The sequence below is a fragment of the Pogona vitticeps genome, chromosome 4 (genome assembly GCF_051106095.1).
Source record: "Pogona vitticeps strain Pit_001003342236 chromosome 4, PviZW2.1, whole genome shotgun sequence".
NCBI classification, from domain to species: domain Eukaryota; kingdom Metazoa; phylum Chordata; class Lepidosauria; order Squamata; family Agamidae; genus Pogona; species Pogona vitticeps.
Window position 1 is genome coordinate 91,434,073 of NC_135786.1, and position 19,402 is coordinate 91,453,474.

The following is a 19,402-nucleotide window of genomic DNA, read 5'->3' on the forward strand; positions in this document are numbered from 1 at the left end:
TCATAGGCTAATCTGGAGATTAATCTCCTCTGATATAAATAACGATATTGAAACCAAATGTTTTGAATAAAGACCCTTCAAACTTGAAATCTGAGAACTAGGTACTTTATGGGAAGAAGAGATTCCTGGAAAGGTTTTGGTGCAACATACTTAAAATCAGGTGTGAAAGGCAAGAGTAGGAAGAGGGTGTTGGGCTGAAATGAAAAATATATGATCTGAGAGGTAGGGGAATAGTTCCATTTATCAAAAAGATTTTAAGTAAAGGGGGAGGGAGTAAATCAGGCCAGCAAGCAATGCTAAGTAAGCCCTTAGTCTTCTATACCTAAGATGGCACCTTGCCAGAGTACGGTTTGTGGGGTTTAAAGCTAAATATGATACTGCATGTTGAAGTGGAGATCTAATCATCTCCATTGACTCCAGTGCAGCTGAGCTGTTTTAACATGACTTCTTGCTTTTTCAAGCAAAAATGAAGCTGTGATCCTACGTAATGCCTGAACTCAAGCCAGACTTCCATCCAATTGCTCTCATAAATCATTGTGGTTGCCCATACTAGGAACCTGTGTCCATCTATCCTGGAGTCCCTGCATCTTCAGGAATGTCTTCAGAAAGCAAGGGTGAAGGAAGGAAGCCACATGGCTGTATGTTAGCATTATTTTATGTCTTCTTGTGTTCCTTAAAATAATAATGGCCAGTATTCTGCTGAGTTATGTGAACACAGGAGAATGATTGTGTAAATGGCCCCCATATTATGGCAGGCTTCCCTTTGTACAGTTGATCCTCAGTGGGTTGTGAGATCAGGCACATGACCAGTTGCACACTCAGTCACTCAATGGAGTGGGGATGATTTATGCAATTACCCTTCTGTTCTGGATAGGATACTGGCCAATCAGTTTTGGATTCATAAGGGAAAGCACCCTCCATTGCCCCCCCATACATGCTTGGCTCCCTCTTGTCTCTTTCCATTCTGTATGTATGTGCATCCATTGTGCACATATTCCTCTCTACCTTGTATGTGCTTGTATTATCTTGATTCCACCTTTGTTCTGCTAGACAGTTCTCCAGATGCTCAGTTTCATGGCAACCTGGATTACTTCAAGAGGATGGCTCAGGCTTCCAATTTGTTTATCTCTAGGATTTACATTGGTGACTTAACTGTTCCGCTCATATGTTGGATCAAATACTTTGAGATGCTCTCAGATGTACACAGTTTGCTTGCCTTTGTGCAGGCCTTTGTTTCGGTAAGTAAAAAGAGGTAGTTCTGTTTCTCATTCTGTGTGTGCAAAGTTACCATTCTAGTACAGTTAATAAAGAAACTCAGAACAATCACAAAATACCCCACACCTGTGAGACGTCCTTTGGAAAGTGTGATAGCAGGTAGATTTTTCTTTCTAAATTAAGCAGTTTAGCTAGCTTCACCTTTCACCATCTTGTGCCCTTTTCACCATCCAGCATTTGTAAGAACAAACTATCATTATAATAAAAGACTATACATTCTAGGATGTTTAATTATTGCATTAGATGTTTTACTTATTGGTCTTAATTTTGAGATTATAGGGCAAAGTTAACATTCCAGAAAACTCCGGATGCAAACACTGGCTAATCCACTCTCTCTGAAAGGTGTACATGATATGTGGCACATAAATTCTTCTTTTCATTTATTTTTATTGGAAATAGATGGGTGGATGATAAAGGAATATGCAAGAAAAATGAAAGAAAACTTCATTTTCATTTTAATAAATATACTCATATGTGTATATATGTAAGTTTGTGTGTGTGTGTGTGTGTGTTTACAGAATAAAAAGAAATAATGAATTTTAATTCAGTTTTATTGCTTATATGTGAATAATATTCCTATATGGATCTTGAAGGAGGATACATGATTCTTCTCCTGCAATTCTACTATTACAAAAGTACTGGGTGATACAGGGTGAGCTGAGAGACAATGACTGGCCCAAAGAAACCAAGTGAACTTAAAACTCCCTGAGTGGGGATCTGAATTGGATCTCCCCAGTGTCAGTTCTAGTTTCTGACCTCTGAACCACATGGGACTAATTATGCTTTAGGGCAGAGGTCCCCAACCCCCGGTCCGCAGCCCAGTGCCAGTCCATGGGCTTGCTGGAACTGGACCGCGGAAATGGATCTCCGCCCCCTGTCTGCATGCACGGTGGGCGTGTTGTGCTCATGGAAGCATGTTGTGCTTGAGCAGAGGACATGTCACACTTGTGGGGGGCATATCACACTCATTGGGGCATGTTGCGCTCCCACAAGGGCATGTTACGCTTCTGCAAGGGATGGGTCACGCTTGGGGGGGGGACATATTAGTTGTGGGGAGTGTGTCGTGCTCACGCAGGGGTGTGTCGCACTCACACAAGGGGCATGTCACACTCATGGGGGTATTGCACTCGCATGCAACCATGACCCCCCCCGTGTAGGGAGTCCACCCCCCCAACCGGTTCGTGGTCCCAAAAAGGTGGGGGACCGCTGCTTTAGGGCACCTTTTTCCAGCTTGAAGCCTAATTTTGCTAAACCACACATCCCATTATCACCTGCCAGGAAAAGTAGGTGATGAAGTCCAACGTCAGCTGGACATGTAGGTCTCACAACAACATCAGGCCATCCAGGGCCTCAAAGCAACAGTCATAGCAGTGGGAGGAAGAGAACAATGAGGCTGGGAATGGCCACTGAGACATGGTCCTATCACCCCGATCCTTGTAGATTTTACTCAGAGGAAACTGTCATTGAGTCTTTCTTTGTGGTCAGAACATTAGACTGTGATGAGGGAATCTCCTCTTCAGATCACCCCTGAAGTTCTCCAGGTGACCTTGGGCCACTCGTGCGCCCTCAGCCTAACTATCAAACAGGGTTATTATGAGAATAAAACGGGAAGGGAACCGTGCCTTCAGTTTCACGAAAGAAGGATTGTATCAAAACAGGAGTACGTTAAATTATTACTGGCAAACTCCTGGTCTCACATGACAATGATTCTTGCCAAAGAGAAGTGAGGACAGGCTGTGAATCTAGCAACTGCCCAAAAGGAACATTTTCTTTTCCCAACTGCACTGTTTCTTGCAAAATTGACACAAGTGTACCCCTACAGTACAGATCTTAATGGGCAGAGTTTTCTGCGTAGCTGTAAAAATCATGTCGTCAATTTTCATCCCTTACTTACTCTCTTTCTTTCAACAAAACCCAAACATATGTTTGTCAGGAGGTCAGCTCAAAGAAGGCCCTTTCACTGAGGAAATTGCATTTATTCATATTTATTTATTTGTTCGACTTCTTTATCACCCATCAGGCTCCAGTGCCACTCTGGGCAATTTACACTCAAAAAACAAGACACATCAAATATAAAACATTATCAGACAAATGAAATAAAAAATTTACTACATTCAGTAACAGATATAGAACTAAATTGTACCTCCTCAAGAACAGATTTGTTACAGCCTTCACACACCAGCCAAATGTACTCCCGTTCTAATGGTACTGTCCATACCTCTGGTTGTACTGAACTGTGTGGTACATTTGTCCTAACATTACAGCCCCCCCATGCCTGCCTCTCTCCCTCCCTCCTTGCCCAGGCAAAGGCTAGTTGTACCCATTGCTGATCTTGTGCTGAGCCCTGTGGGGTGCACACACTTCTTGGCCCTGACCACTTTCCCTTTTCCTCAGTGGGGAGGCACAGCAAGGGGACCCTGCCCGTCTCTTTTCTTGCCATCTCCTCTTTTCCATCCTGCCAGCCTTTCAGATAAGCCAGCAGAGGGTTAGTGCTGATCCTGGTAACTTCACTGGCTTCTCTCCTTGTCTGCAGGGGGGAATCCAGGAGGCCCAGACAGCCTTTTCCAAGGATTGGCTCCTGCCACTAATCCTGCCTCGGTCCATTAGGACAGCTGGATAGACCCACTCCCCGTCTCCTCAGGACGGATGATTCCTGAGGAGGAGGCCAAGGAAAGAGGGGCACCTGATCCCTTCCCCACTTCTCATGATGAAAACTATAGGAAGATAAGTGGTGGGTGGGGTCCCGTTTCCCACCCACCCCATGCCTCCAACTGGTTGAGGGGTCCTGGAGCTTGTCTTTCCCAATCCTTGGAAAACATGTGACCCGTAAGTGGGCTGGAAACCCCTGAGCCCCTCCTGTACTCCTTCTCCCAGAGCAAGGAAGTTTCCCCAGCCCTTGGCAAAGCCAGGCTGTGAGTGAGCGATCCACTTCAGTTGTGGGACAGTTTCACATGTCCCTTTCACACCTTTACCCCTGCTCTCCACAAGGATAGCACCGCCTTTTACTCAGTGGGAGAGGCCACCCCGTGTGCAGCTGAACAGGGGAAACAGCTGAATTACTTGCAGTGGGAAAAAGGGGGATAGCTGAGGACCCCCATGGAGTCCCATTTTATTTTCCACTTCCTCCTTTTTGCTGCGCAGGCATCCCCTTCAGGGCGGCCGCAGCCCCATGACATCCCAGGGAAAACATGTGTATGATCTGCAAGAAAGAGATGTTCATGTAGAAGGCCAGGGTGTTGGGGAGGTATGGGGATTGACGTTCACTCACGCAGTACTAGGAAGGAATGATTTGATACATCATTGGAACAAAATGGAACAACTCTCCTGGTGAAGGGGAGATAAACTGCAGATACACAGCTGACCAGAAAATGGCTGTTCATCATGTGGCTGGGAATGTATGCAACAATCTAACTGGGGTATAATTGGGGTACATTTGGCTGGTGTGCTCAGGCCCTTACTGGGAAAAGAAAAATGTCATGATTCCAGTGGTGAACCCCTTTTCCCCAGACACCCTTCATTTGTACATTTAAAACCCTCCCCCCCAGTTCTGGGTGTTTGGATGTTGTGAAGCACATTTTAATTCTGATAACACAAACTGTTACTGTGTTGTGGGATATTTTTCTGCCTCAAAATACACTAGCATTCAGTATGGGTAGAAAATTGTCTCATAATATCAGTAACATGAACTACTTTCTTTCTTTCTTTCTTTCTTTCTTTCTTTCTTTCTTTCTTTCTTTCTTTCTTTCTTTCTTTCTTTCTTTCTTTCTTTCTTTCTTTCTTTCTCTCTCTCTCTCTCTCTCTCTCTCTCTCTTTCTTCTTCTTCTTCTTCTTCTTCTTCTTCTTCTTCTTCTTCTTCTTCTTCAGCCCCAAGTTGAGGGTTAGAATCTACCTGCAGAAATACAGTATAGTCTCTTATTTTGGGATACTTTTACATGTGTAACTACAACTTTTTTAAGCACTTGAATATGGAGGAAGTAGGTCTAATTCCCTGGAAATGGGAGAATTAAAGATTTCCTTCCCATAGCATGAAAAACATGCTAAACTGCTGTGCTGAAATGTTTGTATGAAGATTAATGCTGGTGAAATGTTTCCTCTAGATGCCTTCCGTTAGAAACTCAGTTTTATCTTACTAAATCCAAATGTTACTCTATCTTACATCAAACAATGGAAAGAACAGCTTGTTGTCTAGTGTGTGACTCTAGAGACCATAACTCTAAAACCTAAGGGATGAGTGACGAAATATTTGTTCTCTCTCCTTCCTGCCTAATGAGCAAAATCTGGATATTATTTGGTGAATGCATCAGGAACTGACTACTCACCCAGGCAGAGATACCTTGGTTTTAAATATGACCGCCTGTATGTTATTATCTAACCACAGAGGGGAAGGCCAATTGTGGGAGCATTCAGCCTGCTCCCCAGTAATGATGTCACTTGCAAAACCAGTCATGTGACCGTAAATCTGCCAGAACATTGCCCTTTGGCTTCACAATTATGCAATTGGATACTGGGGAACATATTTAAGAATTTTTTTAAAAAAGGTTCAGAATATGTTTCTATTGAGCCATGGAGTTCATCTCCTGGTCCAGTAATCTTCAACTTTCCCATACTTTAAAAAACAAAGCAAAACAAAGACTAAAACAGGCTGAAACCCTGAATTATGTCAGATGTGAGGCCCCATGCCATTACCCTTAAAACATCATATCAAAACAAGAATGTGTATCTTAGAACCATATTATGTAGGTAACTCACCATTACAGCTGACATCAGCTGGCTTGATAGCTTAGTGGTTAAGGTATCTGGCTGCTGAGCCAGAGGCTGGGAGTTCAATTCCTCACTGTGCCTGCTGGGAGAAAAGTCAGCCTGTGCAGTCATAGGCAAACTGTATATTCCCAGGGCACCCCCAGAAGAAGGGATTGGTAAACTACTTTTGAGTACTCTCTACCAAGAAAACCCTGGAAAGGGTCACCATAAATCTGAATTGACTTGATGGTGCATAATGGTTATTACAGCTGACATCATGAGACCTAATTTAGGCAGACAATTGTGTTTGAGAAAGAGGAAGCTTATGTTTAGCTGCCTCAGATCAATCAGAAAGCAAGGCAATCTCATTACATGAGGTGGGGAAAGCTCTTGCTATGATAATCATATGCTTCCAGCAGTTTTGGACTGCTCTCTCCTATGTTGGGCAATCTACAGTATATAATCTGCACCTTAGGGTCTTTCTCCATTTTCTTTACTTTCTAAGCAACGGTATAAACTTAAAATGTTGTGAATGATGTACTTTCTTGTGGATATTTAGCATCCCACTCAATGTTGTGAGATCTGAGGGAGATGGCTGAGGTCTCATAGAATGTTGATGCTTCTCTTGAGTCTCCAGGTCAGGAGTTAAACCTCATAGGAACCTTTCTGATGGAAAAGAAAGTTTGATTTTTGTATGCGGTGGATACATGTTTTTATCCATTTTCAGCTGCCACCATGGCTTCCTTGCTTAGAGCAAGCATGTTTGCATGTGTGTTGCACTTGCACAAGGTCACTAGTACAGAAGCCAGGAGAGAGAGAGCACAGGGAAAAGAAAGAGTGGGTACATCCATTTGGATTCATTGTGCGAGGCAGGAATTGAAGTGACTTATGACTTATGAGCCTTCTTTTTGTTGAAGCTTTGGCAGCAGCAGAAGCTCCCTCAGGCCTGGTGGTGAGCCTTCCAGAAGGCTTAGCAACAGTCTAGGGCAGTGGTTCCTTTTTCAGATTGTAACCCTATTTTTAAATAGCCAAATAACCTGTGACCCCATCATCACATTTACATTAAAAGGCATTTTTAATGAGGTAATGTCATCTCTTCACAGAAGGTAGAAGCTTCTTTCTCCCTCAAAGGGCCTGTTTCTCATACATACACATACTCACTGATTTCAATATCTGGCTCCCAAAGGTCAAGGAAGAAATTATTTAACAAGGGCTGCAACTGATATAAGGTGGCCCATGACCTCCCCACAGAAAACACGTTGTAATCCCCTTGGGAGTCATGATCACCAGGTTGGGAACCACGGATCTAGGATCTAGGGGAACAATCCTCACGTGTGCAGCAGGTTATGCTGAGCAGACTATCAAGCCCTAGCAGAAATAGCAACAATGGCTGCCGATGTTGTACCCTATAACCTCAAAGTGGTTTCCACCTGCCTGGTTTTAGGTGGCCATATTACATGGTTAGCCAGTCCTTACTCAGATTCTGGGCTCAACTATCTGGATTGTGTTTGTGCCTCTTTCCAGAATCAGTTGACTTGAGAGCAGCTTTGGTCCTCCTTCCTGCCCTACCTCTGTGCCACCATAAGGACCCATCCCTTAGTCTCAGGTTTTGATCCCATCATCTCAAGGAATAGGATGCTAGGTCTTAGGCTGTAGCTTATTTTGCATGTAAATCCAGGATTGGCTGGTACAAATAAGGGTGTCAGATCTCAGGAATTCTTTGGTAAGGAATCCCATGCACATTGAGGAGGACTCTTGGGCTCCTTTTAGGTAAGATACAGCCTCAATTAAGACAGGGTACGGTTAGCATTACTGGGCTACAGCAGAGCCACATATAACTGGAGAATGCACTGTGGAAATGTATACTTTGCTGCACCTTCACATGAAGGAAGAAGACAATAAAAGTGAAATTCACCCATGATAACTTTTCAGTGAGGAAGGCTAGAACTCTGAATAGACGCTGACAAGCCAGGATGCCAAAGGACATTTTTATACCAGCAATACAGATGGGAAGATCCCACTGGTCACCATATGAATGAGCCTTTGCAGGCTGGCCAGCTTTGGAACCTGACCCTGTATGAGTGTCTTTTAAAAGTATCTGCTGCAATTAGCAAGTACAGTAAGTGGTAATGCTGGTCTCCTTAACATGAAGAGCTTCACTGACTGATTCCTACATTTCAGGAATTATCTGAAGGAGACATTTTCCTCAAAATGGCTCCATCAGATATAAATTAAAAGGATAAGGGCTATGTTTCCCCAAAATATAATCTGGTAAGAAACCTGTAAGAGTTCGAGGAGTCATATAATTCCTCATTACAGTATTTTACTCCAACATAGTTACCTTTCAAAATTGTTTCAGATAGAAATAGCTATACCTAGAACTTGGTAGCTGTTGTCTAAATGGCTGAGCTGCAACTTAATTTACAGGCTTTCACTGACTGCCATAAAGTGCTTTTTTTGTTTTGTTTTTGGCCATGTACCTCACAGTGATAGGGAAAAGATTCTTCCAGAGAAAAGTAGAGAGGTGGAAGATGACCGGGGGGGGGGGGGGAATCATTTAATGTGAAGCAGGCCAAAATGTTGCCTCAGCGTAAGCTCTTCCACACAGCCGGCAGAGATTTCCCTTATGGTCTCTGGTAAATGAGAAAATCCATGAAAACGTAATTTAAGCTGTGACCTTTTTAGCTAGGTGGATGATGTCATTTGATTTTTGTATGTGTGTGCACAATCCAATCCATGTAAATGCACATAAGTTCAGAAGGTCTGCTCTGAAGTGAAGGCACTGGGAATAAAGAACAAAAACAAAGGCATCAAGGAGACTTCAGCCCTCATAAATTTCTGCCTTACAATTACAAAATAACTTATTACAGAGCTACAGCAGCGGAACGTTGACCTTGTATGTTGCCTTGGTCTAGCCAATGCGACTATATATTTAAACTTTGTTTACAGTAAGAAACGATCTGGTCTGTATTCTTCTTGCAGCTGACACTTAGTAATGGTCTTCATTTTCCAAAACGCTTGTTTCATTCACAAGTGTCTGGCAAGAACCAGAATTCAAAATTATGACCTCTTTGCAATATTCCAATTTATAACATTGTAAAAAGGCCCATGCAGTCAATGTTTCATAACTGGCTAGTTGTAAAGAATTTTTTTTTCAAAGAAAGAAAGAAAGAAAATGTATGGCACAATCTTTTAAACACTACGAATTACTATGAATCTTCAAGATAATGGAACGACAACCTAATGCTTTATCCTAATTTAGAGCTGAAAAAGAAAACTTTGTTCTAACAAGAAAAAAAGTGTCTTTTGCCTTCTATGGTTATTGTGCCTGCATTTAATACAGCATGTATACCATATTTAAAAGCACAGGTGTTTTATCTTATTATGAAAGAGCATTATGATTCAAGGTGCTGTTGACTTAAAATACATTTCCCAACATACTCTATTGGACATTTTAAGCCCCAAACCAAAATATATTTGTGGAAACAAATCTCACTGAAAATTTTAAGGTATAAGGTAGAGTTCCCAGCCAGGATAAAAAGTAACTTTTCCAAGCTCTCCTTAGGATAAGCCTTAATACGGTAATTCTGTGTGGCTGACTGAATGTGGCTTCACTACCAAATAGTGCTGCCAGTTCAGAATGACTATAAAGTTGTATGAGCTGTTCCATGGCAAGTAGCATATTGAAGCATCTGCTTCAGACAGGATGTTTTTACATTGGCAGCCAAGCAGGGAAGTGACTGTGCACTTCTGTTGCCCGCCTTGCTCATATCTCCTAGTTAGCTACTTCTAGGTTTGTTCTGCTGCACACATGGTGCTTCTGTACAAACGACGGTCCTATTTAATTTGCATGCATGGCGCTACCCTCTGTCAACACAAATAGAAAAGCCCTAGTGCCAGAGTGGCACCACCGTTGGACAGAGTGGGGCAGCTGCCCAGACAACAATTTTGGAATTTGGGGTATCACAAACAAGTGGCATACTGTTCTGAGATTTTGGCTGCTATGTATCTTGCTATGGATGGGCAGTGACTGCACCATTAGTTGCCTGTCTCCAGGCAGCAATGTGTTTTAAACTGACCCTGCTTTTGTAGGCAGTGGATGTAATCAATATGGAAAGAGTCCTGGCTTGCCAAGTGCTGGATTTGGGTTAACAACTACAACTTAAATGTTGATCCATATCAACAAACCAGTTCTCCATTAAAAAAGACAGGTACTTTTCTTAAGCTTTTGTAGCTTATTTGTCCATTGAAGTCCAAGCCACCAAAAGGCAATGTTGGACTGCAGTAGAATAGTTTGCATTGTTACTGGGAAAATCCACTTCTCCCATCCCCAGCTGTGGTAAGGACTGCAACTAAGTTCAGGAGGTGGCAAAGAATCTTGAGGGAAGTTGGCCGACGGCTTCACCATGTTTGCTGTTCACCATGTCTAGGTGTGTTGATTATGAGCCCTGGGGCTCCACTATGTCACCAGCCACAGAGCGCACAGGGTGACAGAGATCCTTACAGAGGGAGATGTAAGTCTGCACACTGCTTATGTATGGAGAAGATACGCTAATTCTAACTTAACAGAGAAGTATGAGTAAAAGTATTCTCTTCTCCTCTGCCATACAAACTCTATGTAGTTTTCAAAGCCACCATATTGGTTACAACTGGATCATTTTCATGTAGTATTATAGAAGTCAAGTGGTTTGGAAAATGGCTTCGTTCAGGAAAAAAAAAACCAGGCACCACATTTTATTAATAATTCATATACCTTTATTAAGCACAAAGGACTCAGGGTAACAGGTGTTAAGCAGGTATTATCAAAACTGTACAACTTGATCAGTCACACAAAATGTTTCTGGAAATGCATAAAAACATTGAAACAAACACAACATGGAGTGTTCAAACTGGCCATGGGGATTAAGCAGGCATATTTCTCCCACTTGTGTGTGTGTGTGTGTGTTTGTTTAAAAAAAAAGATGCAAGGAAAGTAGACTCACTGAAAAAACAAGGTAAAATATTTCATTTTAGAAATGGCAGACTTCTATTACTCCATGAACACCCCAAGTATGACAAACGAAAATGAACTGTTGCCTCATTAAAAGATACTCCACTCATACAGGGCACAAACCAGCAGGTGCCACTGCTGTCCATCCTCCATTTAGTCTAAAGGGCATTCTACAGCAGCTCTCCCCAAGGCCCGGCAGAATGGATAGAGGACAACCAGCAGCAGCATCTGTTGGACTGCACTTACAATCAGCAGCAGAGTCTTCATTTGAAGCATGAGGTAGATACACTTTTAAGAAAAGACAAACACGCAACATCCATAAACAACTGAGGGATGGGGGAAACATACAATCTTTTTTTTAAAAAAAATGGTATGCAGACCTCAGTGTCAACCCTGACATGCATGACATTTTGACTTTTCGTGACAGTAAAATAACAGTGGCCCAATGCTAAAATATTTGAAAAAGCAAATGCTACTGATTAGATAACGCACGGATATAACAAAGTACACTGGAGTTTATAAATTTCTGTAACAAGCTGTATACTAAGGAGCCAGCTCTTCTGAAATAATCCTGCCTTCTTAATTTCAGCAGCCCCATTGGTGTGAAGGAGACTATCTTGTGCTGGCAAGCATTATGTAAATGTAAGTTGATTAGGCAAGCAAAGAAGGAATTTGAGGAGTTAACTGCTACAGCACAAAACAAATACACAAATGTGTAAATACATCTGGATCACAAAACCACCCATGTGGACTCTTATAGAGAACAATATATGAAAAGGAATAAGGAAGGAAGATTAATTCTTTCTATCGGTTTTTCACTCAAAAAGTACATTGGCAAGATACCCACAGATCCCCCTCTACAGGGGGATCCGTAGAGCAACACTGACTGTTGACGATAATAGATTATGTTTAGAGCTGACAAATTAAGCCATCGCTAGGACTGAATGACATTCACCCGAGTCCTTAAAGAATTCAGATTTGAAATGCCTGATCTTTATTTTAGAAATATGAACTAGCTGTCATATCAAAGGATTAGAAGGCAGATAATGTAAAACTGTTTTAAAAAAAGAACTCAGACATTAGGCACATGTCACCGGTAAATTGGTAGAATTTACATGTCCCAAGGAAACTGGTAGAAAAAAGTATTAACCATAAACTTGTTAAATACACTGAAGCACAAGCCTTGTGAAGGGACAGTCAGCATGGCTTCTACAAAATGGAGTCTTGCCTCAGCAGCTGTTTAGAATTCTTCAAAAGTACTGTATCAGCTAGCCTGTAGATAAGATTGATCCAATACTGTTCTGTAAATGAATTTCTAAGAAGCTTTTGACAAAGCCTCTCTTAAATGGCAAACAGAAACAGAAAAAATAATAATAATTCCCAGTTGGAAACATCAAAGAATGCCCCAAGGTCCAGGGCTGGCCACTTACACAGTTTTACACTTTGTGAGGCAAGGCAAAATTCTCAAGGTACAATGATATACAACAATAGTCCAAAACATCAGAACAGCATAAAAATCCTGCTGTGAGTACTATACAACATCAGAAAGTAGAGCATTTTTGGTAGCAGAAATACAAATTTCAGTGATTTTTTAAAAGGTAAAAGCATTGTTCAATTTGGTGGCAAAACTGTCCAATTGGTGACAAAGTTACTCGATTCTCTGCTACTGCTGATTTTTGGACTAAAGAATGATACTCTGGATTAAATGGCTTTGTGGGCTTTCTCCTTGATCCAGTGATGGGCACAGAAATTTTGTTGCCATGTATGATATCCTTTCATCCAAAAGAATGTTCCACTAATTCCAGAAAACAGATCCAGTCCACACAAAGAATATGCACATAGCTTTGGTTCTCCCACTCTAATGAATGGTGCAACTGATACCAGCAAGAGTGGGCATGTACATCTCTGGATCAAGGCGTGTGAACAAAGCAGTGCAGTACGCATAGCCCTGTAAAAGTAACAGGGCAATATAAATATTTTCAGTGCTATTATTGGCATCTGGCAGTTGCTCTACTGTCTAACCAGTAAGAATTTCCCATTATCACAAGCTGTTAATAAAGTGAGTATAATATCATCAGTATATAATAAAGTGAGCATTCTGAAGTATTCTTAATTAAGTGCATCAAGGTCAATTTATTAATTATGTTTTAATCTCGAATATAAGTCTAGAAAAATGTCATTTGTCTACTTGTAAATATTGCTTTCTTGATTTTACACATCTGGAAATATAAATTTAAACTTTAAAGTAATTTTGAGATAGAAATATTGGTAATGCAGCATCTCTCTCTCTCTCTCTCTCTTTCTCTCTCTGTCTCAGAAATATACATTTAATTATTTTACATAAAAATTTAAAATGTCCATCTCAGTAACCAAGTTTATAATACTTCCTATACTTCTCCACAGAAAAACAAAACAAAAAAGAAACTGATGGGAAGTGTTTAAGAAATGGGAAAAGAAAGCATGTACAAAACCACAGAATTCACAGTAACTGAAATTAAACATCTTATATAGAGCCACTTATATTTAAATATATCTATCTTTATGCCCACATTTAATGTAATAAAATATAGCTATGATTGACTTAAAGACTCTAGTCTTCTTTGAAGACATCTTAAAGGTTTTCATACAACGAATATGATTACATAATACATTCAGCTGAAGGTTAGGCAAAGCACATTATTTTTAAATACACAGGTAGCATATTGGTTGTCCAGATAGCTCCCACCAATCCAGTCCTGCAAACACTTGAGAAGGACAGTAATTTACTTTTATGAACAACTCCAATTTGTTTCGGATACTTTCCAAATCTGCTAAGATCCTCGGATCTCTGCCCCTTGATCTATCAACAGACCACTGTGGTGTTTGTCTCCTTTGCCACTACACATTTCTAACCAATGGCAGAAGGGATGGTGTTTGGGAGAGGGGCAAGTGAAGGTCAGTAGAGTAGTTGGTGCTCTGCAGGATCTGTTGACTTTTGAACTGGGTGCGGTAACGGTGCAGGCAGCCATTGCCATGGTGTGTGTGGCTCTGCCTGTTTCTACCAGCTTAGAGCAGGCTGGTTTGGAAGGATTTTTCTGGTCAGCCAACCATCAAAGTTGGGTCAACTTTGATTGGTTTCTTACATAAATTTAGCACAAGAAATTGGGGAGTAGCCAGGAGACTGAAACAATGGGTTTTCCTTTTTCTCTACTATGAAAAAAGCCAGATGATGGTGTGCATCCAGCCCCTCCACCCTTCCTTGACCCTTCTGCAGCTGCACTGTAGGTCAGTCTGCACTAGGGAGTCCTAAGGGATTGCATTAAGGTGGGGAAGTGTTTACAGGACTCAGTTCAGACTGCATTTAGACTCCTGATATGAAATAACCGCTCTTGTTTTCTTGCCCAAATCCCATACATTTCTCATTCTCATTCTGTTCTGAATTATCCACTGATATGAACATAAACTGAGGACAACGGGTTGAAATGATATCACACGGCTGGATCAGGCAAAAAGCCTGCATCTGCAGGTGAACTTTTCTGCAAACTTAGCAGAATGCTGCTTTAGCGTAGTGTCTTTTCTGCTATAGCAAGAAGCAGAAAACCTCTTAAATGAAGGTTATAAAACTGTGATTGGATAGTCTGCTAGGGGAGTGGAGTGCTTATTTTGTTTTCAGGAGGAAAGAAATCTGAAATAGGACATTTCATCTCACACAGTAACAACTTAATGTTCCTACCGTTTCAAATCCCATCCTTCAGTTTTTATTTCGGTAGTATTTGAAATCAGGGGGAATCTGGAGTTCTAAAGAATATGAATACTGGTTTGCTTTATTATTATTTTGCATTCCAAATGCTCCTTTAGATTATATCCAATTGCACTTTTGAGATTATGGACTTGCAATTGTACACAAGGCATAGAGCGGTTTTTAAGAAATCTTGCTTGTTCTTAAAAATGGTGAGTAATTGAGAATGACTAGCTCAAAGGTTCCTTCCTCTGAGCAGAAAAAATTATTATAAAATTGTATAAAAGTTGGAACCAAAAAGTACGAAGTACCTGGCTCAAGTAATTTTGATTGCAAAAAACTAGCTACAATGTTCACTCCTGTGGGGCGAGGTTATTAAAATCATTGCCTAATTTTTAAAAGACAGTGATTCTATGTACACATTGTGGATCGCTTTTAACTTGTTGGACACTTCTAGATGTCACTGTGTCAAATCTAGAAATGCTTGCACTCCATAGGCATGCCGAGAAAGACATACTTCTATATCTCCTGGAGTTAACATAACAAAGCCAGAAGAGATATCAAAACACCTGGTCAGAAACAGAAGGTTGTTTTGACAGTCATTTTACTTCTACCTTTTCCACCTAATCTTTGGCCAAGTTCATATTTGCTGAGGTATATTCAGGTATGCCAAAGGGTCAAAACTGCCCATAAAATAAACCCTCCCTGGCCACGTAAACGGATAGCTACATAAACGTGGTATTGAAGTTCATACAATGACCCTGAAATATCAACTCCATGGATGCTGCAGTGTGGACATGGCACTTGTGGCAAATACAGGGTTTCCTCATTCACCAAAATACTTCTGCACTTACAATGGAAATATGCACAGAAAGCCACGCCTAGCACTGCAGTGAATGAGGAAGCTGTTATATGGGCAAGAACTGCCAGTCCTTATAGGCACAACTATGCGGGGGGGGGGAGCCTTTGAGGAAGGCTGTGTGATACCTTGAAGGTTTACTACCACTTAACAGGTGGCAGAAACTGTATTTTTAAAGGGTAAACAGAAGAGTGCAAGATTCTGTATCACATATAGAAGCAGGCTTAGGGATGTACAAGTAAGTGTAGTAGTGAATAATTAAAAATACTTAATCCAACACAACTTTGTTAAACAACATTTTGTTGGTTTTGCTTTTGCCTGCTACCAAAGGCTAAACCTGAGGAAAAACCAATCCCTTAAGTGGAGGCCAACATGATAGCAGGTAAAATGCTGTGCTAAATCCTCAGCCACTGTACAAATAATCAAGACATAGTTACTTCAAAATGGCAAGGGAGAGCTGATGAAATCAAGGATCTTATCGCAAATCACTCTGCATTTCTTGCTCTCATGAGATGGAATCCCGACCAAGAGGTTAGGGGTTGGGGAAGCAAAAACAAAATCTTTCTCAAGCTTATACGGCTGAAATCCCTTTACAGACACCTTGCGCCTCCTCGATGTTTGCAGAACCCAATTTCCAGGTTCTGTAGAGACAAAGCAGCATTTATGGTGGGCTGAAGGGGAACTGGCTTGTGTTTCCCACTGCAAGCATGTGGAACCCTTTGCGCAGAGTCCACAGCTGTATATAAATAATAGCTTTGTTGTGTTGCCAGCCATGCTGCAAGAGGTTCGAGGCCCAGGAGAAAGAGGAGGATGAAGGAAATCCCTCCTCGTTTCTGACAGAAGAATCCAAACCAATCAAAGCAAATGCCAACGAATAGCTCTGTTTGAACCTCTGCTGTAGCTCCACTGCGTCCCACCCCCTTGGTTAGGCTGTGCTGCTACTGGAACAGGGCGTGCTTTGTGTGCTGCCAATACTGTGGGCCGCGCTGCTGTTTTCAGAGGCTGGTGGGGATGTGGGGACCTGCTGTCTTCCTGCCGGTTCTCCTGGAGGAGAGAAGGAGGGAACAAACAAACAAACATAAAAAGAGAGAACTGTGTTCGAAGACATTTTTCTGGCTCTTCCTATCACCTTCTTGCCATTTCCAAAATTACATGCAGACAGAAATGGCAAAGAGCAAATTCAAACAGAAAGCCAATTTTTAAAAATGCTATCTTCTATTGATAAATATAAGCAACCAATTTATAGAGAGAAATGTACCTTGTGTTGCCAGCTAACCTGAGAATGTGTGTGTGTGTGTGTGTGATTTATTGTCTTGAGCACCTGGCAAGGGACTGATGCCATACACTGCTGAGGTGAGACGGATGTTTTGCAGGCTTTTATGGGTGTTAGATAGTAACTTCAAAAAGTAGAAAATCAAATGAACGACTTGTTCGAGTTTAGGAAGAAACACTTTCTCTGAATGTACACATGTCCATCCCAGTATATCCTACCATTATTCTTCAGAAAATCAAAGGCAACATTCATGTGAGTTGCTCCATTTTATTCCCATGAGAATAGTGTGTTAGGAAAATATGACTGTCCCCAATTTATGCAGAGAGATTTGTAGCTGAGTAGACCTTCCAATTTAGATCTCCCTGAATCAAGCCCATTACACTGTATCATATTTCTTGTTTCCCATATTGACTTAAGATGCAAATTCCTGCAAGAGTTTTTGGGAAACCATAGTGAGATACCAAGCAAGAGAAATGGGGCAGAAACAGTGCAAAAATCAAAAGTGGAGAGATATCATGGGCAAAACAACCTATTAGGATCTAAGAAATTAATTCCCTAGGTCAGTGGTTCCCAACCTTGTGTCCCCAGACATTCTTGAACTACAACTCCCAGAAATCCTGGCAGCACAGCTAGTGGTGAAGGCTTCTGGGAGTTGTAGTCGAAGAACATCTGGGAACCCACAGTTGGGAATCAGAGACCTAGACTGTAGGGAGAATAGAGTTGAATTTATTGACTGATCAGGACAAGTATTAATGCAGGTTTGGGAACAGCTGTTGTGAACAATAAGCAGTTTGGGGTTGCATATGAGGATTACTCACAAGCTCCTCATCTTTCACATGACTTGATCTTTTTTTCCTCCCCACTATTTCTTCTGCAGGTGTGTCAAATGCTTTCCCTGGCAGTGCAAAAGTCATCTCTAGGAGGTACTGATAAGCAAACCTCTAGAACTGGGTATGTTTAGGTGGTGGTGGGGAAGCCACAGTTATTTCCATATGAACACAGATGCTGCAGCAGCTACTTCCATTCCCTTAACAGGGCCCCTCTAACTCTTTGCCAGGAAAATGATCTGCAAAATGTAGAGCTGGCTGATATTCTCTGCTGCTGGGTCCCATTACAGCTACGCTGTCACCCATTCTATAAACCACATTGGTGCTCAGAGCTGCAGAGCAACCGCAGCATACCAGATATGATCTGTATACATTTTGCTCTAACTTTGAGTAGAAGGATACCCTTCCATCTTCAGGGACAGCAAGCATGCACAGCTGTCAATGTCTAGATGCCAAATATATAAGATCTCATTACACACACACACACACAAACACAAACACACACACACACTCCTCCCCGTCACACTCTTAACACTCTTTTACTACTACTACTACCACTCTTTTACTTTAGTGACAGTCCTTAAGCTTTGACCCAGCAGCTCTTTTACTACTACTGTACTACTACTACTATTAACAACAGCAGCAACAGCAATAGTAATAATAATAATAAATAATAGAATTAGCCCAGTGGCTAGTGAGCTGCATACCAAGTGGGTGTGGAAATGTATAGAAATGTGGCTACAGTATATAGAGATGGATTTTGTAGTCACCTGGTTGTGGGGGGAAAGCGCCAGCCCCAAATTCTCTCCTTGTTCTCAGTTGGCTTTGTGCTTCTCTTTTCTTTGGAGTTCCTTCCACTTGTGGATCCAATTCCCATTTACAGTTTAGGGCTTTCAAAAAAGGATGCAATTTGTTGGTTTATAGAATTATTGTTGTAACATTGCACTGAGAGAGCTGGTTCCTTATTCCTGCTGCTATGCTTGGAGAGAATTTGGGTAGCCACTGATTTCTCTTTCTCCCCTTTCTACAACATTTCAGTGCAATGTCATAACTCCATGCCTTCACTCTTTGGCTCAGGGATGGGTAACATGTAGCCCTCCAAAGCTGCAACTTTCATTAGGCTTAGACACCATAGTCATAGTGAGGGCAGATGGCATTACCATTCAACAACATCTGGAATGTTAGACAGTTCTGACATCTTATTTAGATTCTTGAGTTTTGAAGTGCAAGGCAGCACAGTCTGAACACAACATAGCTGGCTGGCTGGCCAGCTGTCACACAGTTTCTTAGCCTTTTCTGCCCCTCTCCATTTTGATTTTTACTCATCTTCCCACACAGCTGAACATGCAAACTGCACAAAACATGCAACATATAACATGCACAAGGTATGCAAGCTATACAACTTTTAAAAAGTTGGATCTTGGATCTTGCTTTTTGGCTTGTGTTTTAAAAATATAAAAATGAAATAGAAATCCATTCATGTTATAGGCTGAACAAATACTGTATATTGTTTTATACTTATTTGGTCCTACCCAAAGCCAAATGTTTTTTATCCAAAAATGCAATTATAGGCCACTGCTCTTCCCCTCTCTCCCCCACTCTCATTCTCTCCCTGCCACCCCTGGACTCCCTGTATATATTGTGACTGTTCATCTATGACTATTAGATTCTACACTTTAGCAGTACAATCTGGCTCAACAGGAGTTCAGGATTCGTTCAT

The 19,402-nt window shown here is 41.4% G+C and overlaps 1 protein-coding gene across 5 annotated transcripts in view; it reads right to left on the reverse strand.

The window, feature by feature from the left end:
* Window positions 1-10,747: 10,747 nt before the first annotated feature.
* The window catches only part of TGFBR3 (transforming growth factor beta receptor 3), a 181,389-nt gene continuing 172,734 nt past the window's right edge, over window positions 10,748-19,402 (reverse strand). For 3 of the 5 annotated variants that reach the window (XM_072997928.2, XM_072997927.2, XM_078391755.1), the window contains 2 exons: window positions 18,453-18,572; window positions 10,748-16,626 (listed from right to left, as the gene is read on the reverse strand). In XM_072997928.2, the coding sequence (XP_072854029.2) occupies window positions 16,508-16,626; window positions 18,453-18,572 (239 nt within the window). In that variant the 3' untranslated portion in view covers window positions 10,748-16,507. The remainder of the gene's footprint in view (window positions 16,627-18,452; window positions 18,573-19,402) is intronic. The other 2 variants (XM_072997929.2, XM_020807120.3) reach the window with 1 other exon arrangement.